The 23,781-nt window shown below is 40.1% G+C and overlaps 1 protein-coding gene across 1 annotated transcript in view; it reads right to left on the bottom strand.

Moving 5' to 3' along the window:
* The window catches only part of PATJ (PATJ crumbs cell polarity complex component), a 416,491-nt gene that overhangs the window by 127,415 nt on the left and 265,295 nt on the right, over window positions 1–23,781 (bottom strand). Inside the window, exon 29 of the mRNA XM_030812925.1 lies at window positions 12,308–12,399. Coding sequence (XP_030668785.1) covers window positions 12,308–12,399 — 92 coding nt within the window. The remainder of the gene's footprint in view (window positions 1–12,307; window positions 12,400–23,781) is intronic.

Below are 23,781 nucleotides of genomic sequence, written 5' to 3'. Positions count from 1 at the left end.
GATAATGTCTAATATTAATAGAATTGTTATGAGATAATGTAAACGTCAAAGCACCAAAGCACACTAACAGAAGTAAATATTTAATGTTTTATGGCTTTGTGATGTTAAATCTCAAATGCTTAAACTTCCAGGTGCTACATCCTTGGTTACTATTAATTCATTCAGCCATCAACCAAAAAATTTAAAACATCACTGAGTCTAATGGTTTAATCTACAGGCTTTATTCTTCTTTTTTCTTTTAATCCCATAGTTTCCATCCTAATTCATGTCCTTTTCATGTTGCCTGGTCTATGACAACAGTATCACTACTTGTTTTCTTGTTCTGCTTTCTCTGCATCTGAATCCATCCAAATTGCTCCCTCTCAACTGTGAAAACTACCCACTGGAACCAAGCCTGAAAATAACCCAACATCAATGAGTTCCCTCTATGGATGTTTGTTTTGCCTGATGTATAGTTTCTTATTTGCATGTCTTTGTAGTTGCTGGAGAACTTCTTACTTAACTGTATGACCTTTTATAGCATATGACATACAGGAGATACTCAGTAAATCATGAATTTGCTGATGCCATTTGGACTCAATTCTTTCCTATGTAAGTTTACCTAGCTAGTATTAAATATTAACTAACTCTCGCTGTACCCACTTCTCCAACAGCAATCGCTTGCTCCTTTGAATTTCTAAACTGCTCGTGTGGCTTGTCTCAGTAACTTCATTCTATTCTTCTAAGAGCATTTTACTGTATTTTTGGATGCACATATATGTCATATACAGCACTTTGTTGATGTAACATTATATATTTATTCTTTATCCCTCAAAGGTGTAACCATAATTCAAACTGTAATGAGGGATTTCATTAACATGTTATTTGATATCCCTTGACTAATTCCTTAGGATAAATATGGGATACTCTAATATAAACTCGAAAAGAACACTGTAAATTGTTGCCAAAAAAAAATTAGTGGTCATGAGGAGAACATACTCATGCTTCAGGGAAACACAACAAGCCCATGATGACAATTTATGAATGATGAAAAATAAGACATCTAATGTGACAGGCGGTGTGTGTATGTTTGTAGAATGCCATAACTTCATCAGGGTATGAGATATTCCTAAGAAGCATTTCTACCTCTTCTAAAAGCAAGAAAGTGTGTTTCATCTTAAAATTCATAGGGAATTTCAAGGGACTCCAAATAGCCAAAACAATCTTGAAAAAGAAAAATAAAGTTGAAGGTCTTACCTTTCCTTGATGTTCAAACCTACTGCAAAGTACCGTAATAAAAACAGCGTGGTACTGGCATAAAGATAGACATATTAACCAATGGAATAGGACAGACAGCCAAGAAATAAACCCTGGTATACGTGTATGTATGTATGTATGTATGTATGTATTTTGAGACAGGGTCTCGCTCTGTCACTCAGGCTGGAGTGCAGTGGCATGATCATAGCTCATTGTAGACTTGAAGCCTCAAACTTCCAGGCTCAAGCGAACCTCCCACCTCAGTCTTCTGAATAGCTGGGACTACAGGTACAGGCTACCATTTCTGGCTTTTTTTTTTTTTTTTTTTTTTTAACACAGTCTCCCTCTGTTGCCCAGGTAGCAGTGTGGATGACGTGATCATGGCTCACTGCAGCCTTGACCTTCCGGGCTACAGCAGTCCTCACACCTCAGATTCCTAAGTAGCTGGGACCACAGGTGTGTGCCACCACAGTGGGCTAATTTTCTTTTTGAATTTTAGTAGAGATGAGGCCTCGCTATGTTGCCCAGTCTGGTCTTGAATTCCTGAGCTCAAGCAATCCTCTCACCTCAGCCTCCCAAAGTGCTGGGATGACAGGCGTGAGCCACCACACTCACCCTGTATATGATTAAGGGATTTTCAACTAGAACACCAAGACCATTCAATGGGGGAATGGATGATCTTTTCAACAAATGGTGCTGGGAAAACTGGATATCTACATGTAAAAAATGAAGTCTTCTGGGTGAAGGTTACACTGATGGGGTGCATCTGTAATCCTAGCTACTCAAAAGGCTGAGGTGGGAAGATGGCTTGAGCCCAGGAGTTTGAGGCCAAATTGTGCTATGATCATGCCTGTGAAGAGCCACTACTCTCCAGCCTGAGCAACACAGAGAGATCCTCAACTCTAAGAGAGGGGAAAAAAAGAATGAAGTCATAGCCTTCCTTTATACCATATATGAAAATAAACTCAAAATGAATCAAAGGCTTAATATAAGAGCTAAAACTATAAAACTTTTAGATGAAAATATAGGGATGAAATGCTTTGTGACATTGGATTTGACAATAATTTCTTGAGTACAACACCAAAAGCACAGGTAACAACAACAAAAATAGATAAATTGGACATCAAAATAAAAAACCTTGCGTATATCAAAGGGCACAATCAACAGAGTGAAAAGGCAACTTATGAAATAGGAGAAAATATTTGCAAATCATATATCTGACAAGTGGTTAATATCTACAATATGTAAAGACTCCCATAACTCAACAACAGCAAAACAAACAATCTCATTAAAAAAATAGGCAAGGGACTTGAATAGACATTTCTATAAAGAAAACACACAAAAAGCCAATAAGTACATGAAAAGATGCTCAGTATCACTAATCCATCAGGAAGGTGCAAATTATGCACATCAAAATCACAATGAGATACCACCTCACACTTATTAGGATGGATACTATCCAAAAAAAAAAAAGGAATGTTGGCAAGGTTATGAAGAAATTAAAACCTGTGTACATTGTTGGTAGGGACGTAAAATGGTACAGCAACTATGGAAAACAGTATGGAGGTTCCTCAGAAAATTAAAAATAGAATAACTGTATGACTCAGGAATTCCATTTGTGTGGTATATATCCAAAAGAATTGAAAGCAGGGTCTAGAAGAGATATCTGTATATCCATGTTCATAGCAGCATTATTTACAGTCACCAAAAGGTGGAAGCAACCCAAGTACCTATCAATGGATGCGTGGATAAACAAACATGGCACATACATAAAATGGAACATTATTCAGCCTTAAAAAGGTAAGAAATTCTAGCACACGCTGTGACATGAATGAACATTGAAAGTACATGCTAAGTGAAATATACCAGTCACAGAAGGACAAATACTGCATGAGTCCACTTACGTGAGGTACCTAGGGCAGTCAAATTCAGAGACAGACAGTAGAATGGTGGCTGCCAGGGGCTGAGAGGAGGGAAGAATGGGGAGTTATTGTTTAATGTACACAGAGTTTCAGTTTGGGAAGATGAAATAATTCTGGGGATGGATGGTGATGATGGTTGCCCAACAATGTGAATGTACTTCATGCCACTGAACTGTGCACTTAAAATGGTGAAGATGGTACCTTTTGTGTTATATGTTATGCTAGGTTGCTTCCACCTTTTGGCTACAGTAAATAATGTTGCTATGAACACAGATATAGAAATATCTCTTCGGGACCCAGCTTTCAATTATTTTGGATATATACTCCACAAGTAGAATTGCTGGGTCCTATGGTGAAATTGTGTTATGTTTATTTCATCACAATTAAAATTACCTGAGCAAGAAAAAAAGTGAAAGTGTGATGAAAATACGTTTGAATTATTTAGAATGTCACTTAAAATCATGATTGTCTTCAGGGTGTTCTGGGCCTGCCTCTTGGAAACGTCCTTTCAGCAAATCCACAGGATCTTATTTTATGCCAACAAAATACCGTTTTATCAAAAGCAGAAGTTATGTGCCTGAATTCAGCCTGGATTGTTGAGCAGGCTGACTTTATTTATTGCAACTTGTTCTAAAATGATTACAACTACAATCTAGTGCCTGGTACATCATTTAGGTGCATGTACACACACAAACACACACACACGTTGAATAAATGAACACATCAACACAACTAACAAGGCCTGGATATTGCTTTCTGATTATACTAAATCTAGTCATCTGAGACATTTCAGGATAGTAAAAAGTAATCTCTATACTTCCCGTATTAATTGGAACATGACACTGAATTAACATTCAGCCAGGAAAGCTCCACGTAAATGAATCAGAAGTAATGTACAAAACAAAGCAAATCATTCTACCTCAATGGGAAAATTCCTTTCCAAAAAGATTCCAGGAGATATTCCTAACTGTATGAACAGAGTAAAGAGTTCCAATTCACAATTAGAAGAAACTACCAAAATAGCTGAGTATGTCGAATCAGAAATAAAAGTCCAATGACAGTGGAATTATGAGTTCTATTTACTTGGCACTTCAAACAATGTCAATTACCAATGAGGGCTGCTGGGAGAAAGCAGTATCTAGACCCACATTTTACACAGGAGGCCTGAGGCATGTTCTAAATAATTGTTGCCAGTTGTGGAGAGGAAAAGGTGGCTCATAAAATATTTGGCAGTGCAGGCTGGCAGGAGAGTTGATATGGGGAACTTAGGACTGGATGGAATGGATGACTTAGCCTAATAAGTTGAAGACAGCCTTTTTTTTTTTTTTTTTTTTTTTTTTTGAGACAGGGTTCTCTCTGTCACCCAGGGTGGAGTGCAGTGGCACTATCTCAGCTCACTGCAACCTCCGCCTCCTGGGTTGAAGTGATTCTCTTGCCTCCGCCTCCTGAGTAGCTGGGATTACAGGCACATGTCACCATGCCCAGCTAATTTTTTTGCATTTTTAGTAGAGACAGGGTTTTGCCATGTTGGCCAAGCTGGTCTCGAATTCCTGGCCTCAAGTGATCAGCCCATCTTGGCCTCTCAAAGTGCTGGGATTACAGGCATGAGCCACTGCGCCCAGCCTTCCAAGAGAGTCTTTCTAAAAGATAGTACTGTAGATACTCTCAGCTATTCCCCTCTTATTCCTGGCTGGCAAATCCCAAAAGTTCAGATACACAGACCTTAATATACAGCCCTCACCATAAGGCCATGTGCTGGGATCCTCACCCTCAGGGACAAACTGGGACAAATCCTGCCTGATTCCTCTTTGATAATCATGGTAATCTCATTTCAAGAGCCAGCAATGGTTTGGCAATGGTAATGAGTGATACAGCAGATCCTCAGTAGAGACTTGTTCAGAGGCTTTATGCTCTGCTAAAGTCGTTTGAAGGATGAAAAACTCAGAATTCTAAGGCTAAAAGCTTACAAGTGACAGGAAGATGCACAGAGGAAACCAAAAGTCTCACTCTGGTTGCTTGTAATTTGTTCAGATAGCTCTATTTTCTTATCTGTTCATTAAGATTATTTGACAGTAAGCAATAAAAATAAATTTGGGCCAACGTAAGCAAAAGAGAATTTACTGGAGGGATACTGAGCTCTCACAAAATTGATAGGCTATAGGATCAGGCTTGGGACAGTTGGGAACTAAGAGACTTCCAGAGGACAAGGAAGTAGGAAACAGAATGATGTAGCAGGAGTGTCTGGCCAGGGCACTGTGGCTCTATGAATAAACACCATTCGTATCAAATCACTCACATTACTTGCTTCCAATTCTATACCTAAGGTATCGTATTGCCAAAGTGTAAGACACATTGACCACCCGCTGGCCACACTTTGGCAGTGAGAGAAAGAATTGGCTCCTTCAGCTTCCATAGAGGGAGACAGGCATCTAGATGTATTGTTTCACTGTGTGTGTGTGTGTGTGTGTGTGTGTGTGTTGAGAGGTGTGAAGTGGGGGTCTACCTAAGGAAACAGGAATTCCACTGGGCAAATAGTATAAATATTGACCAGCAAAAAAGAAAAAAAGCAAGCTCACATCATCCCTGATGACCATCCCAATTAGTTGTTTCTGAGTGCCAAAAGAGGTGAAACAAATATAGGCATAATTCCCATAAGCTAATATATGCAGGTATTATATTAAGGAATGGAAGTAGCAAAGAAAAAATTACCAATTCTGCCCATGAAAGAGTAAAACTGAATAGACCAATATCAACTTCTGAATGGAATTGGTAATAAAAAAAAAACCTGCCAACCAAAAAAAGCCCTGGACGAGATGGATTCACAACTGAATTCTACCAGATGTACAAAGAAGAACTGATACCAATCTTACTGAAACTATTCCAAAAAAAATCAAGGGGAAGGGGCACCTCCCTAACTCATTCTATGAAGCCAGCACCAGCCTAACACCAAAATCTGGCAGAGACACAACAAAAAAAGAAAACTTCAGGCCAGTATCCCTCATGAACATAAAGGCAAAAATCATCAACAAAATATTAGCAAACCGAATTCAGCAGCACATCAAAAAGCTAAACACCACAATCAAGTAGGCTTTATTCCTGAGATGCAAGGCTGGTTCAACGTGCACAAATCAGTAAATGTGATTCGCCACATAAACAGAATCAAAAGCAAAAATCATATGATCATCTCAATAGATGCAGAAAAAGCTTTTGATAAAATCCAACATGACTTCATAATAAAAACCCTGAACAGACTACTCATTGAAGGAACACCTCAAAATGATAAGAGCCATCTCTGAAAAACCTGCAGCCGACATCATGCTACCTTACAGAATTCAAAACAATTGGCATACACAGCTATACTTACCTGATGATATTTTCCTAAAGAACGATTGCTTCTCTCCTAGAAGCAAATGTCCAGGTATTTTGATTGGATATCCAATTGTGGAACCTTTGGGTTTCTATACATCCTATGACTTGGCTTACTTATCCTTAGAGTCTTAGCCTAAGCATCTTTCTCTGTGACATCTTCCCATGGGCCCCAAAGACTACATCAGATGCATCTCCTATATGTCCCTACAGCATCACAGTACTTATATCACTGGATAAGGTACTAGACTATTGTTTATTCTCTGTCTCCTCCTTTCAGACAGAAATCGTGTTCTTTCCATCACTCACTCCACAGCATTAACACAAGTAGGTGTTCTGTAAACACCTGTTAAAAAAAGAATGAATGTTTCTTTATGAAAGTTAAACTCATGCTTATGCAAGCATTCTTTTTTCCTGTTTATCAAAACTAGATCTAACGAATCAAGAGCACAAGAAGGATTTTTGTTTTTTTTGGAGATGGAGTTTCACTCTTTTTGCCCAGGCTGGAGTGCAATGGTGCGATCTCGGCTCACTGCAACCTCCACCCCCTGGGTTCCAGTGATTCTCCTGCCTCAGCCTCCCAAGTACCTGGGATTACAGGCACCCGCCACCATGCCCAGCTAATTTTTGTATTTTTAGTAGAGACAGGGTTTCACCATGTTGGTTAGGCTGGTCTCAAACTCCTGACCTCAGATGATCCGCCTGCCTGGGCCTCCCTAAGTGCTGGGATTACAGGTGTGAGCCACCATGCCCAGCCAAGAAGGATTTTTAAAACAGGCATCCGAGTTGCTTCTTCAGATGGTCATCTCCTTAAGATGACTCTGGCATTCACATTAATTCAAGCAATATCATCTTTCAGGGATATGGCCAGAGGATAATGAGCCACACTATATTTTTAATTACAAAAGCAAGACATATGTTCAATCGATACAGGAAGGTGGAGCCCATGGTGAGTCCACTTTTACTCAGTGGGGCTTGACAGCTAGCACTAAATCTTTCCGAGGATTTCAGTTTCATCTCGTTTCCTTTAGCCCCAGGAGTTTTTACACAGTACACATTTTCCACATGTAATTAAGTAATGGAGAGTGAGCTGTTATACATGACATTCAATTTTTGATAGTGGGGGAAGGTACGACAAGAGCTGCAGGCAAGATCATTAATCTCCTTGGATCCCTGCACTGCCAAATACAGCAATTCATTTGTTGTGTTAATACAGCTCTCCTCCTGTATTTAAATTGCTGTGCTCATATGAAGGGGAGAATGCCAAACACGAAAACCCACAGAATTGAGTGTAGAGTACATAGCAAGCACCCAGATTGTAATACACATCTGGATGATCCAGAGTTGAATAATTTAGTGTATCAGAGACCATATGTTTAGGGTAGAATTTCCAGGACTGTCCAAAATCTAATGATGCGAAAAGCAAAAGGGAAGAAGTGATTATGTAAGTCATGTATAAATAGCTGCAACTTGCTGATTTGTGCTAATGACCCACAGACCCCTTGCCAATTATAGATAAATTAGTATATGAATAAATACAAGTGTTAAAAGAATATGACAAGGACTTGATTACAAAATGTACATTGCTATAGACTAAAGGCCTTAGTTAATTAAAATGTTGCCTGCAGCATATTTTAATAGCTTTCTGTGATTACTGCTAATCGTTCTCTAAAACCTGTGGCCAGTTCCCATTTTCATCTCAATTGTCAATAAATTTGAAAAACAGTTGCCAAGGTATAAAAGCCAACATTTTCTGTATAACGGAAAAGCACAGAGAATAATTTCAACTAAGGAAGGAAATTTTGCCAAATAGAAGTGCAAATTGTAAAGAAATACAATTTATAAAAACTAGTTTTCAAAGTAACATTATAACACAGTACAAGTTATGCAGAGTTTAAAAGAAAAGCAAAATCGCATCTGTGGTGCTGAGATGATTTAAGTGTTAACTTCTGGAAACTTGATAATGAATCAAATTTTAACTTCTTCAGGATTTGATTCTAAAATAGGCAAAATCAGGATTCTTATAATAAATAATTATTCAGAATCACTCCTATATGTTTTTTCTCCCTATAAAAGAAGATATAAAAAAATCTTAGCTAATTTGGGAAAGTACTGGGAAGAGGGACTGAGGTATGAGGAATTTTGTAAAATACTGAGTTACAGAAATGTATATATTTTTAATCCACAAAATAACAACAACAATGAACTTACTATAATTGTTGCCTTTGGACAACAAGTAATCTAGAATTGCTTAGTACGAGCGAAAAGGAAATTTATTCAATAAAGCTTTCTGAACACTCAGTATATGCTACACACTGTAATTGAATGACCATGCAGGAAAGGTTCATGCTACAGTCCGAATGTTTGTGTTCCCTCAAAATTCATTTGTTGAAACCTAATCACCAACATGAAGGTATTAATAGGCAGGGCCTTTCGGAAGGTGTTTACGTCATGAGAGTGGGGCCCTCATGATGGGATTAGTGCCTTAGAAAGTAGGCCCAAGGGAGCCTCTCCTGTTACGTGAGGATACACCAAATAGATCTATGAAACAGGAAGTGGGCCCTCTCCAGACATCAAATCTGCTAGAGCCTTGATCTCGAACTTCCTAGCCTCCAAAACTGTGAGAAATAAATTTCTGGGCCTGGCGCAGTGGCTCATGTCTGTGATCCCAGCACTTTGGGAGGCCAAGGCGGGCAGATCATTGAGGCCAGGAGTTTGAGACCAGCCTGGCCGACATAGTGAAACCCTGTCTCTACTAAAAATAAAAAAAAAATTAGCCGGGCCTAGTGGTACACACCTGTAGTCCCAGCTACTCGGGAGACTGAGGCATGAGAATTATTTGAGCCTGGGAGGCAGTGGTTGCAGTGTGCCAAGATCGCACCACTGCACTCCAGCCTGGGTGACAGAGCAAGACTCTGTCTCAAAATGAATGAATGAATGAATGAATGAATGAATGAATGAATTTCTGTTCTTTATAAGACACTCGGGTATTTTGTTATAGCAGCCCAAATGGACTAAGAATTAGATTACAGATTTTAAATGTACATTGATACTTCTAAATTGCTTAAAATCACTTCCAGTAAATAAGCATTCAGCAGCATCCCTAATCTTGTGTATACCATTAATTTACTCAACAAATTCTTTTCTTGATTCTTTTCTGTTCAATGATCAAAACTGAAATAATCAGACTCTAAACTGATGGAGCTTTACTACTATGATTAAAATTCTATTCAGCTTTCTCTTCTGTCTTCTAAATAATTTCAAATTATTTAACCTTTCTTTATTGAAGGAGGAGGGTTCTATTTCCCAACTACACAATTGCATTAAATTATTTCCTTTGGACTCTATTCAAATTTATTTTTGCTGTCTTTAAAATGGCATGGCCCATGTGGATAATAAAAGCCCCACAAATGCTGAAGAGGTAAGTACTGTTGATAACAGCTCTTATGGTAGCAGCCCTCACTATGTACTAAATACCATGTGCAGATGCTGATACTGTTAAGTGCTACATACATCTTCTCATGTACTAGCCACATAATTTTTTTTTTTTGAGACAAGGTCTTGTTGTCACTCAAGCTGAAGTGCAGTGGCATGATCATGGCTTATTGCAGTCTCAACCTCCTGGGCTCACGCGATGCTCCTGCCTCAGCCTCCCAAGTAGCTGGGACTACAGGGCACATGCCACCACGCCTGGCTAATTTTTTTTTCTTTCGCACAGATTGGGTCTCACTATGTTGCCCAGGCCAGTCTCAAACTCCTGAACTCAAGCCATCCTACTGCCTTGGACTCCCAAAGTGGTGGGATTACAGGTGTGAGCCACCGCGCCTGGCCCCCACACAACTTTATGCAAAGTTTTCAAGTCTAAACACACTACTTTTGTGGACTTCTCTTAATGAACAACATCTTAATCTCCTGAGTGCTGACCTTTCTTCAAAGTCTACTCAAGTTTTTTTTTTAATCAACTAACTCTAATTTTATAACCTTTGCCAAAAGAAAGGACAAGAAAACCAAAAAGGAGACTGGTATCTAACAGAGGATGTCAAAGGAGAGTAAGGATAAAGGGCTCATCTTAACATACAAAGACATAGGTGAAGGAGGAAGCTTTCACTCTCTGAAAATACAGTGAAAAACTAGAAAGCCAGAAAGTGCCACTAGGTGGGAGAAAAGGATGCTAATATAGGATTTCCTTTTTTTTTTTTTGAGACAGAGACTCGCTCTGTCAACCAGGTGGGAGTGCAGTGGCGTGATCTCGGCTCACTGCAACCTCTGCCTCCTGAGTTCAAGATGCAATTCTCCTGCCTCAGCTTCCTGAGTAGCTGAGATTACAGGTGTGTGCCACCACACCTGGCTAATTTTTGTATTTTTAGTAGAGACAGGGTTTCACCATGTTGGCTTGGCCAGGCTGGTCTCGCACTCCTGACCTCGTGATCTGCCTGCCTCAGCCTCCCAAAGTGAGCCACAATGCCCGACCTTTTTTTTTTTTTTTTTTGATACAGAGTCTCTCTCTGTTGTCCAGGCTGGAGTGCAATGGTGCGATCTCAGCTCACTGCAGCCTCTGCCTTCTGGGTTCAACCAATTCTCCTGCCTCAGCCTCCCGAGTAGCTGGGAGTAGAGTTGTGCGCCATCACACCTGGCTAATTTTTTCTATTTTCTAGTACAGACAGGGTTTCGCCATGTTGGCCAGGCTGGTCTCAAACTCCTAACCTCAGGTGATCCTCAGGTGATCCTCCCAAAGTGCTGGGATTACAGATGTGAGCCACCGTGCCTGGCCCTAATGTAGGATTTCTTCAGGAGCAAAGTAGAAGTGGGAAGGGATATTTCAATCACGTTAGTGCCCATGCTGGGAATAAAACTACCTCCTAGTAACAGTGGTCCCTGGGAATGGACAGATCTTACTGCTGGTAACTAACGAGAAAGGGAAGAATAATAATGATTGTCATAATCCTAAAATAGCAGCTAACATTCTTTCACCCCTTACTCTATGCTAGATGGTGTACTGAGCATTTTCAATTTCTAAAATATCACAGTGAATGACGGAGGCGCTTTATTATCCCATTTTACAGATAACTGAGTTCCAGAAGGAAAAAGAAGCAGAGCTACAGTGAACATAAAGGGTTAGGTACATGACCTAAAAATAATTCAGATTTACTTGTCATTTCAGTCCAATAAAGAGAATCAAACAACCTCATTTCTATTGCTGATGTGGCAATGTTGGCTACAAACAGTTAAGATCCCTAATTCTGATTTACTTGTACCATGAGGGCTCAATCAGCTTGCAGGGAGGTCTGAGTAAAGGTGAAGCCCCAAACACACAATACAACTCTAGGCAGCAGTGCTGACATCTTCGCTACTCTGAGCTTCTCACCAGCACTCTTAAAAGGAAGCTCCTAAGAATGTCTTCAGTTCTGTTTTCCTGTTTATTCTTTAATGAAGACATTAATGATTCAGCAAATGTACCAAATAATAGTGACAGGAAGAGAAGTTAGCAGGTTTCATTATATTTATATACAGGATAAATGGATCCAGAAAGGGAAGAATGTTTTATAACTGAAATATAAATACTAGCCTCAGCTACCAATTCTATCCCGTGAAACATAAGCAAATAAGAAAACCTCATAATCAAAACAATCAATACTTTTCTTGAAGTGACAGTTACAAAAGGAATATATGTTTTTAGAAGGAACAGTGATTTCGCTAGACAAATCAAAGATGACACAGTCTTACACTAATAACATCTTCAGAAGAGGTCTTTGATTTTGCAAAACCAGATCTAGCAATCTTACCTGACGAAAACCAGCTTGACCTTTGATGGGGCAGTCTTAATAATGGCAGATGCATTTTGGTGACTTCTTCCATACAGAATCTGATTGTTTATCTGTTTGGGAAAAAACACAATGTACTAAATTATACATGTCTACAAGCATATATGTATATACTTGGAATTAAATGATAAAGTCTACTGAATTTCTTTTTTTTTGAGACAGTCTCACTCTGTCGCCCAGGCTGAAGTGCAGTGGTGCAATCTTGGCTCACTGCAACCTCTGCCTTCTGGGTTCAAGTGATTCTCATGCCTGAGCCTCCTGAGTAGCTGGAATTACCAGCATGCGCCACCATGCCTGGCTAATTTTTTTGTATTTTTAGTAGAAAAGAGGTTTCACCATATTGGCTAGGTTGGGGTTGGTCTTAAACTCTTGGCCACAAGTGATCTGCCTGCCTCAACCTCCCAAAGTGCTGGGACTACAGGCGTGAGCCACCGCACCCGGCCCTAAGTCTACTGATCTTTTTTTTTTTTTGAGGCGGAGTCTCGCCCAGTCACCCAGGATGGAGTGCAGTGGCACGATCTCGGCTCACTGCAATCTCTGCCTCCCAGGTTCAAGCAATTCTCCTGCCTCGGCCTCCCGAGTAGCTGGGATGACAGGTGTGTGCCACCATGCCCGGCTAATTTTTGTATTTTTAGTAGAGACGGGGTTTCACCATGTTGCCCAGGCTGGTTTAGGACTCCTGACCACGTGATCCACACGCCTTGGCCTCCCAAAGTAAGTCTAATGATTTTTAAGTGGGTATATTAGGACTCTCAAATGCTAAAAATCTTAATATTCTTTGTAGTAGAGATTCAAACAGTAATTCTAAACAGCTATCAAAAGTCCTTAAATTCAGTTTTGACTACAGTTAATGAAGAACATACAGTCCTTTATCCTTTTGCTAAACTTCAAGAAAGCAGTAGTTAAGCCTGATACAAAAAGTTTACGACACATATTTCATTTCCTACAGCTTTCCCAGATTCCTTAAAAATGCTGAAAACAGACCAAATTGTGGTATTCACTGGAGCTCTGGAGAGCCCATTAAACATGATTTTGTAAACATGTCAAGGTTATTACATAACATAAATTTGTTACTCTAGAAAAGGTAAATATTATATCCCTGTTTTAAGTCAAATTTTAAACCAACTACACAGAAAGATTTTACTGAACGCCATCAATGAGCCATCTGCTCATATCCAAGACATGGTAGAATTTTAAACTTGATTGGATCTACCAAAACATGACCTAAACAACATTTAAATTCTAAATTTCTTTATTCCAGATTTTCCCACTGACAAACTGTGATGATAGCTGGAAACCCTCTTATTTTATTTCACCCAATTGATAACAGCTCATACAGTTTTGACTTTTTCCTTCTATCTCTTTAAAAAGTAGTTAATGATCTATAACTATATTATTCCTATTCAAGTGTGACATTGACAATTTCTGCTATTTAAGAGATAGTATAGTGTACCATATAAGGGATAGTAAAAGGAACTGTAATTTGCATCTAATTTGTTCTTACTGTCTCTGGAATTGTGCATTTTAAGGCACACCTGATGTTCCTTTCAAGACATCTAAAATGTTATTTTTTTGTCAAAATAGTTCTAATGTGAAAGCATGTGGAAGTGAACACTTTAAAATATGAAATGAAAATATAGTATTTTCACCTGTCTAAAAAGTGGCCCTTCCATCACCTTTCCTAAGTGGTAAAGCTGGGATTCATATCCAAGGCTGATGGAAAGACCAATCTTGGGCTACCTCCTCACTCTGCTTCTTATTCTATCAGCTTTTGTTCTGCACCAAGATCATCAATCTCACCGGGCACAGTGGCTCACACCTGTAATCCCAGCACTTTTGGAGGCCAAGGGAGGCAAATCACTTGAGGTCAGGAGTTCGAGACCAGCCTGGCCAACATGGTGAAACCCTGTCTCTATCAAAAATACAAAAATTCAGCTGGGTGCCTATAATCGGCACTTTGGGAGGCTGAGGCAGATGGATCACTTGAGGCCAGGAGTTCGAGACCAGCCTGGTCAACATGGCGAAACCCCATCTCTACTAAAAAATATAAAAGTTAGCTGGGTGTGGTGGTGCATGTCTATCGTCCCAGCTACTTGGGAGCTGAGATGGCGCCACTGCATTCCAGCGTGGGTGACAGACTGAGACTCTGTCTCCAAACAAAAGCAAAAAGCAAAAATTAGCTGGATGTGGTAGCACGCACCTGTAGTCCCAGCTACTGGGGAGGCTGCGACAGGAGAATAGCTTGAACCTGGGAGGCAGAGGTTACAGCAAGCTGAGAAATTGCGCCACTGCACTCCAGCCTAGGTGACAGAGTGAGATTCCATCACACACACACACACACACACACACACACACAAAATCATCAATCTCATAGAAAGCACCGATTTCCACACTGTCAGTTCTCTGTGCCTCAGTTTCCCCTTCTCTAAAAGAAATCTAAGTACCTACTTCACAAAGCTATTGTGAGAATTAAACAAGACAATGCCTTTACATTTTATTTGGAGTACTTTTGATATCCAAAGGATTTTTAATTTTTATGGGTTTGAAACTACTCATCTTTGTTATTACGTTTCTTTCTTTCTTTTTTTTTTTTTTTTTTTTTTGAGACAGAGTCTTGCTCTGTTGCCCAGGCTGGAGTGCAGTGACATGATCTCAGCTCACTGCAACCTCCACCTCCGAGGTTCAAGCAATTCTGCCGCCTCAGCCTCCTGAGTTGCTGGGATTACAGGTGCCCGCCACCAAGCCCGGCTAATTTTTTTTTGTATTTTTAGTAGAGACGGGGTTTCACCATGTTGGCCAGGCTGGTCTTCACCTCCTGACCTCAGGTGATCTGCCCTCCTCGGACTCACAAAGTGCTGGGATTACAGGCATAAGCCACTGCGCCCGGCATACGTTTCTATTCTTAATATCATGCATTTAAAAATATGTCCACTGTCTAGATTGCATATTTTCTCCTGACACTTTCAGAGTTTAACTTTTCTTACATTTGTATCTTCTTACCTACTTAGCTACAATGGAAATGGTTAAAGAAATCATGCAGTGGCCAGGTGCAGAGGCTCACAGCTGTAATCCTAGCACTTTGCGAGGCTGAGGCTGGTGGATTGCCTGAGCTCAGGAGTTCAAGATCAGCCTGGGCAACATGGTGAAACCCTGTCTTGACAAACGATATGAAAATTAGCCAAGTGCGGTGGTATGCACCTGTAGTCCCAGCTACTTGGGAGGCTGAGGCGGGAGGTTTGCTTGAGCCTGTAAGGTTGAGGCTGCAGTGAGGCAAGATTGTACCACTGCACTCTAGCCTGGGCAACACAGTGAAACCCTGTCTCAAAAAAAAAAAAAAAAAAAAAGGAAAGAAAAAAGAAAAGAAATCATCTTTAAGAGTTTGTGAAAAAGCATACTTAATGACATAGAAAATGTCCAAAATATACTAACTGGTAAAACCAAGTTTTAAAATAGTATGTGGTGGCGGGCGCCTGTAGTCCCAGCTACTCGGAGAGGCTGAGGCAGGAGAATGGCGTGAACCTGGGAGGTGGAGCTTGCAGTGAGCTGAGATTGCACCACTGCACTCCAGCCTGGGCGACAGAGCGAGACTCCATCTCAAAAAAAAAAAAAAAAAGTATGTCTAGTATGATCATGTTTTTTGCTGACCATATTTTCCAATCTCTTTAATTTATAATTAACTACAAACAAGGTACTTTAAATCATATTTGAAAATTAGATAAGGCCAAGTGTGGTGGCTCATGCCTGTAATCCCAGAGCTTTGGGAGGCTGAGACAGGAGGATCACTTGAGGAGTCTGAGACCAGCCTGGGCAACACAGAAAGACCCTGTCTCTAAAAAAAAATAATAAAAAGTTAACCAGTGATGGTGATGTGTGCCTGTAATTCCAGCTACTCAGGGGAAGCTGAGGTGGGAGGATCGCTTCAGTCCAGGAGTTCAAGACTGCAGTGAGCTATGACTGTACTACTGTACTCCAGCCTGATTGACAGAGTGAGAAGAATGGGGGGCTGGGTATGGTTGCCCATGCCTGTAATCCCAGCACTTTGGGAGGCCGAGGTGGGCGGATCACTTGAGGTCAGGAACTCAAGACCAGCCTGGCCAACATGGCGAAACCCCGTCTCTGCTAAAAATACAAAAATTAGCTGGGCATCGTGTTAGGCACCTGTGGTCCCAGCTACTTGGGAAGCTGAGGCATGAGAATCACTTGAACCTGGGAGACGGAGGCTGCAGTGAGCCAAAACTGCACCACTGCACTCCAGCCTGGGCAACAGAGCAAGACTCAGTCTCAAAAAAGACAAATGACGTTTGGAATGAGCCTGATTCAACGCCTGGCATTCAGTTAAGCATTTGTGAATGTCTGTGTCTTCCCCACTGTGTTCAGCCTCTGCTTCCAGAAGCTTTTTCTAAGCCACCTATCCTACCCTCCTGTCTTTGAATCTTGTGGCACTAGGTTTAAAAAAATTTCTCTTCTTGCACTTATACCACAACACAACATGGTAAAGTCAATCCTTGTTGGGCAGTAAGCATCAGTGCAGGCACACAACACCTACTGAACTGAGTGGAGCTCCTTGGGGCAGGAGCCAACATCCTCCTCTAGGTGGTTCCCAGTTTTTCATGCATAGCTTGTGCATAGTGGCCCTCAATGAGGATGTGGTGAGTTGCAGTTCTGAATGGAAGTGGTGCTTAATCAACTGCGAGTAGGCTTTCACTAACATGGGCTCCAGCTTTCAACGTGACTAAGGTTAAAAAAAAGTGGTTTTGATCAGCAAAATGCTTTAGCATGTAGGAAATCTAACTGTTTCATGTTTATGGATATGTCTGCTTCTTTAGTGGTGATCCTCCATTTTGGTAGAATAGATTCTGAGAGAGAAAAATGAGATCCCAAACGAAGAAAGCAGATCATTAATTTTAATTTACGTAAGAGGAAATCTGAAGTTATGCCTTTCATGGTGCTGTTTCTAAATGTGCAGAGCCTCTGGCAGTGGAAAGGCAAAGCAGCTTGCTTGCTGTTGATGTTTTTTCCAGTGCCAATATGGGTGTTTATGGCTAAGGCAGCTGCTCCCAGCAATATGCTGAGGCCTCTGGAGAAACTCTGCTATGCAGTGGAAAACTGGGAACAGAGCAAGAAACCCAAGAAAGAGTGAACCTTGATTTAACTGGATTAAATCTAAAAGAAAAATGCTGATCTCTGGATAGAAAAATAAATCCAAGACAAAGACTCTTTTATGGCCTTAAAAATAACACAGGGTTAGGGCTAGGGAAAAAAAAATAACACATTTGTAGCCATTCAGTTTTAGGAGAGGTCTCTCTTTTGTTTTCTTATTTAATATAAAACAATTTCACTATTTAAAGAAAAGTTATACAGCTTCCAACTATTCAAGCAGTTTTCATATTTTTTCATCACTAAAGGAAACATACTCCATTGAAAATTCAATAACTAGTTGGAAAGAATGATATATTTTATGCACAATTAGCTTTAGATTATCATCTATTGTATTACTGAGAAGCTGTTCTCTAAGGGCATTATTCTTTAAACAACAGATGTAGAAAGTCTTCCAAATAATCTAACATAGGCAAAAAAAGAAAAAAAGCATTCTTTTTTGGAAGTCTATTAGGTTAACTACAGTTAATAAAGGTTACCATTTACTGAGTGCTTATTCAGTGCAGAACGCTATGCTAAACTCATTATGCACAGTATCTCATTTAAATCTCAGAATAACTGGGGTATGATTTACTTTCACTAGATTATGAAACTATAATTTGCCCAAGGTGCTTTAGCAATTAGTTTAAAAGCTTATAATCCTAGGGCATACCCAGAGGTCACATCATCTGGATGGTACACATAAAAAATGAGATAATTTCCAACAGCCATCTCTATAAAAAGATGAGCAAGAACAGAAAAGTGAGCTGGTCACTCTCCCATCTTAGGTCTTGGACTTTTGAGATAAAGAAGTCAGTATCAACCAAAAACCAGGTCACTACAACACATGGGGGAAATGCTCAATAGTTGACTTTTAAGCTATATTTTGTTTTGTGCTTGCCCCCCCTTTTTTTTTCTTTGAGACAGGGTCCCACTGTCACTCAGACTGGAGTGAAGTAGTATGCACATGGCTCGCTACAGCCTCAATCTCCTGGGATAAAGAGATCCTCCTGCCTCTGCCTCCCGAGAAGCTGGGACCACAGGCGTGCGCCACCATACCCAACTAAGACTTTTAGGCTTTTTAAAGTCCCAAATGCAATATGGAGTCCCATACAACTGTACCTTTCTCTTCATGCAAACAAACTGCACCTTGAACAATAACATACCCTTATGACACTTTTTTCAGTATATAAGTACATCTCATTTTATTGTGTGTGTTTTGTTTTTGTTTTTGTTTTGTTTTGTTTTTTAACAAATGGAAAGTTTGTGGCAACCCTGCATTGAGCAAGTCTACTGGCACCATTTTTACAGTGGCATGTGCTGACTTCCTGTCTGTGTCACATTTGGGTAATTCTCTCAATATTTCAAACGTTTACATTATTATTCTATCTGTTATGGCTATAAGTGATCCGTGACCTTTGATGTTGTTATAATTGTTTTGGGGCACCATAAACTGTACCCATATAAAATGGCAAACTTAATTAATCAGTTAACACATAATCGTGTGTTCTGATTACTCCACTGACCAGCTGCTCCCCATCTCTTTTTCTGTCCTCCAAGGCCTTCCTATTCCAAGACACAACAATATTAAAGTTAGGCCAATTAATACCCTACAATGATCTTTAAGTGTTCGAGTAAAAGGAAGAGTCCCACATCTCTCACTTTAAATCAAAAGCTAGAAATGATTAAACTTAGTGAGGAAGGCATGTCAAAAGCTGAGCTAAGCTGAAAGCTAGGCCTTTTGCACCAGTTAGCCAAGTTGTGAATGCAAAGGAAAAGTTCTTGAAGGAAATTAAAAGTGCCACTCCAGTGAACACAGGAATGATAAGAAAGCGAAACAGCCTAATTGCTAATATGGAGAAAGTTTGAGTGGTCTGGATAGAAGTTCGAATCAGCCACAACATTCTCTTAAGCAAAAGCCTAATCCAAAGCAAGGCCCTAACTCTCTTCAATTCTATCAAGGCTGAGAGAGGTGAGGAAGTTGCAGAAGTTGTTTGAAGCTAGCAGAGGTCTAAGGCAAGGAGTCTCGATCTCATAAAATGCAAGGAGAAGCAGCAAGTGCTGATGTAGAAACTTCAGAAAGTTATTCAGAAAATCTAGCTAAGCTCAACAACAAAGATGGTTACGTTAAACAATAAATTTTCAACAACAGTTTTTCATGTGAAGAAGGATGTGTTTGCTTCCCCTTCAGCCATGATTGTAAGTTTCCTGAAGCTTCCCCAGCCATGCAGAACCATGAGTCAATTAAACTCCTTTCCTTATATGGAATCAACCTAAGTGCGCATCAACAGGTGAATGGATAATGAAAATGTGGTATATATACACAATGGAATAATATTCAGCCATAACAAATAATGAAATCCTGTCTTTTGTAATAACATGGATGGAACTGGAGGCCATTATGTTAAGTGAAATATACCAAGCACGGAAAGACAAATATTCACACGTTCTCACTCATTGTTGGAGTTAAAAAAGTAGATTTCATGAAGATAGAGAGTAGACTGGTGATTACCGGAGGCTGGGGTGGGGTGGGGAGGGGGTTTGTTTGGGAGTTGGGAGAGAGGAAGGAATAAAAAGAGTATACCTGTATTTATTACCTGAGCCGTACACTTAAATAAATGTGGCTACAAAAAAAAAATCAACATTAACAGGAATTTGGGAGAAGCTGATAACAACTGTCATGTATAACTTCGAGGGGTTCAAGATTTCAGTGAAGGAAGTCACTGCAGGTGTGGTGGAAATGGCCAGAGAACTAGAAACAGAAGTGGAGCCTGAAGATGGGACTGGATTGCTGCAATCTTGTGATCAAACTTGAATAGATGAGGAGCTGCTTCCTATGGACGAGTAAAGAAACTGGTTTCTTTCTCTCTTTTTTTTTTTTTGAGATGGAGTCTCATTCTGTTCCCCAGGCTGGAGTGCAATGGTGCGATCTAGGCTCACTGCAACCTCCGCCTCCCGGGTTCAAGCGATTCTCCTGCCTCAGCTTCCTCAGTAGCTGGAATTACAGGCACCCACCACCACACTCGGCTAATTTTTATATTTTTAGTAGAGATAGGGTTTCACCATATTGGCCAGGCTGGTCTCGGACTCCTGACCTTGTGATCCGCCCACCTTGGCCTCCCAAAGTGCTGAGATTACAGGTGTGAGCCACCAGGCCTGGCCAAAAGTGGTTTCTTGACATGAAATCTCCTGGTGAAGATGCTTTGAACATTGTTGAAATGACAACAATGAATCTAGACTATTACATAAACTTCATTGATAAAGCAGTCCTAGGGTTTGAGAGGACTGGCTCCAATTTTGAAAGAAATTCTACTGTGGGTAAAATGCTATTAAACCGCATCCAATGTTACTGAGAAATCTTTCATGAAAGGAGACAATCGATGTGGCGAATGTCACTGTTATCTTATTTTAAGAAGTTGTCACAGCCACTCCAACCTTCAGCAACCACCACCCTGATCAGTCAGCAACCATCAACATGGAGGCGAGAGTCTCCATCAGCAAAAAGATGACAACTTGCTGAGGCTTAGATGATCGTTAGCAATTTTTAGAAATAAATTATTTTAAAATTAATGTATGTACTTGTTTAGACATAATGCTAATGTACACTTTATAGACCATAGTGTAAACATAACTTTCACATATGCTGGGAGACAAAAAAACACACGTTACTCACTTTATTCTGATACTTGCTTTATTGTGGTAGTCTAGAAAGGAACCCATAATCTATCTGAAGTATGCCTGTAAACAAATGGGTTCAATATATATAGGTTGACTACGCTTTTAGCTTTTTCTGACCCAGCCCCAAGGAAAACAATTAAGATATTTCATTTTGGATCAAATATTGCTCCCCATCTTTCATGACCTGAGTGCTTACTCAGATTATCTTGAAATTGGAAAAATATTATTTTCCATTTACTTCCAGTAAACTGAGAGGTAGAGAGACTAAGTTCCTTTCCCAAAGTTTCTTCTTTCAAAGGTGACTGAATGATATAATGGAAGAATAATACATTATTTACACGTCTTTATCTTTGATATCATCCCACAATGGTGGGAAGAACTATCTTTAGTCCTGATTTGATGCTTCCCAATTTACCCAAATAATCTATTTATTATCTTAAAACCCGAGATCTACAACTCTTTCATTCAAGGGTAATCATATATCCTGATTTTCCTGAGACGCCTAGTTTATTTATGTTGTTCCAAGTATTTATTTATTTATTTTTGAGTCAGGGTCTTGCTCTGTCACCCAGGCTGGAGTGCAATGGTGCGATCATGGCTCACCGCAGCCTTGACTGCCCAGACCCAAACAATCCTCCCACCTCAGCTTCCTGAGTAGCTGGGACTACAGGTGCACACCACACACCAGGCTCATTTTTTATAAAGACGGGGTCTTGCCATGTTATCCAGGCTGGTCTTGAACTCCTGGACTCAAGCGATCCACTTGTCCTGGCCTCTCAAAGTGCTGGGATTACAGGCATGAGCCACTGTGCCGATTAGTAGTTACCCAGTTTGGATGATAAATTATATCTTTTTCCCACATTCATCAACCCATGACTATGGGAAGTGATTTAATAGCATTCTAACTCAATTTCTATATCACTAAGATGAGAAAGCCAGACCAGATGAGGGATGTAGTAGAGATCTAGGGGGATCTTTGCCAGCACACACTGCTTCTCTTTGCAAGGGACTGTCCTTCAAATCCTTTCATCACAAATACCATCCTTTATGGTGGGCAGCCAAGTTTGTGTTGCTTGTCATGACACTCCAGGCTGAGGAGCATATAACATAGGATAGGACAACCAAGATTCTCTCTTTAGGGGGTTTTAAATTGGAGCTGAGACACAGCTAACTTTTTTACATGTTCATTAAGCTTCTGTGAGATGTCCATATTCTGCCACATAGATGAAGGGACTGGAAAAGCCATCATTTCCCAAAGCCCTGGTGCATCCCGATCTTCAGGTTCTAGGAAGGATTCACATCATTACAATAGATTCTACTTTTTTGGTGAAGCTATTGCTATGGGCTGAATTGTTATGTCCCTCTGCAAATTCATATGTTGAAGCCTTAATTCCCAATACGATGGTATTTGGACGTGGGGCCTTTGGGAAGTAACAAGGTCATGAGGATGGAGCCCTCATAGAGGAAATTAGTGCCCTTACACTAAGAGACATAATCTCTCCCTTCACCATGTGTGTGCATACAGCAGGAACACTGTCCGCAAACCAGGAGGACAGCCCACACCAAGAACCAAATTAATCAGCATCTAGATGTTGGGCTTCTCAGCCTCCAGAACTGTGAGAAATAGATGTCTATGGTCAGCCCAAGCTGACTGGGACAATTATTTGAACTAATTTCTGTTCTTTGCAACCAAAAAGTATTCATTGATATGGTTTCTTAGGCTCCTGATAATTCTAAATATTAATTTGTAAATCTAACTGACATACCTCTTTTAATCTCCTAGTCTTGTGCTCTTTCAGATGTTCAGTAATTTGCCTTGGCATCCAAAAAGATACAAAAGAAGAAAAAGAAAAAGGGAAAAAGCTTTCTGTCCAAAGGAGCTTTCTATGTTCTTGACCTACAATTCTGGTTTTCTTATCTGTTTTTAGCTTCCTCATCTGATTACTGACAAAGTGGGCCTTCTGAGGTCTTCCAGATAGTTCTAGTAACTTCTATCTCAGCTTCATGAGGCCTAGTCCCAGAAAGACAGTAATATTTTACCTTAGGGGTGAGTTCATTTTTTCCCAGGTTCTGAATTTCCAACTCAATAAAATGTCGTTCAGTAGCAAATTATATAGCTCTGGATACTGAAGATAACAGCCTCAAATGAGAAACACCTTTATAATCAGGTGCCACATAATAATGCCTCAGTCAAGGATGGACCACTTATATAATGGTGGTCCCATACGATTATAATGCCGTATTTTTACTGTACCTTTTCTATGTTTAGATATAAAAATATTTACCATTGTGTTACAGTTGCCTACAGTATTCAGTACAATAACACGCTGCCCAGGTTTATAGCCTGGGAACAATAGCCTTATACCATATAGCCTAGGTGTGGAGTGGGCCACACCATCTAGGTTGTATCCTTTATGACATTCATACAACAAAATCACACAGTGATGCATTTCTCAGAAATGTATCCCTGCCATTAAGGCCTGACTGTATTTGCAAAGCTTCTAAGCCATATTATAATGGATTTTCACTGTGTTTGACTTTTCCCCTTATAGACTGATTTCAACTGCTGTAGTGGGGGAAGACAATCTGATATAAGGTAAGTCTTCTTATATTTATGTACC

This window comes from Nomascus leucogenys, chromosome 5 (genome assembly GCF_006542625.1).
Source record: "Nomascus leucogenys isolate Asia chromosome 5, Asia_NLE_v1, whole genome shotgun sequence".
In the NCBI taxonomy this organism is placed as follows: domain Eukaryota; kingdom Metazoa; phylum Chordata; class Mammalia; order Primates; family Hylobatidae; genus Nomascus; species Nomascus leucogenys.
This window is presented reverse-complemented; position numbering and strand designations above follow the sequence as displayed.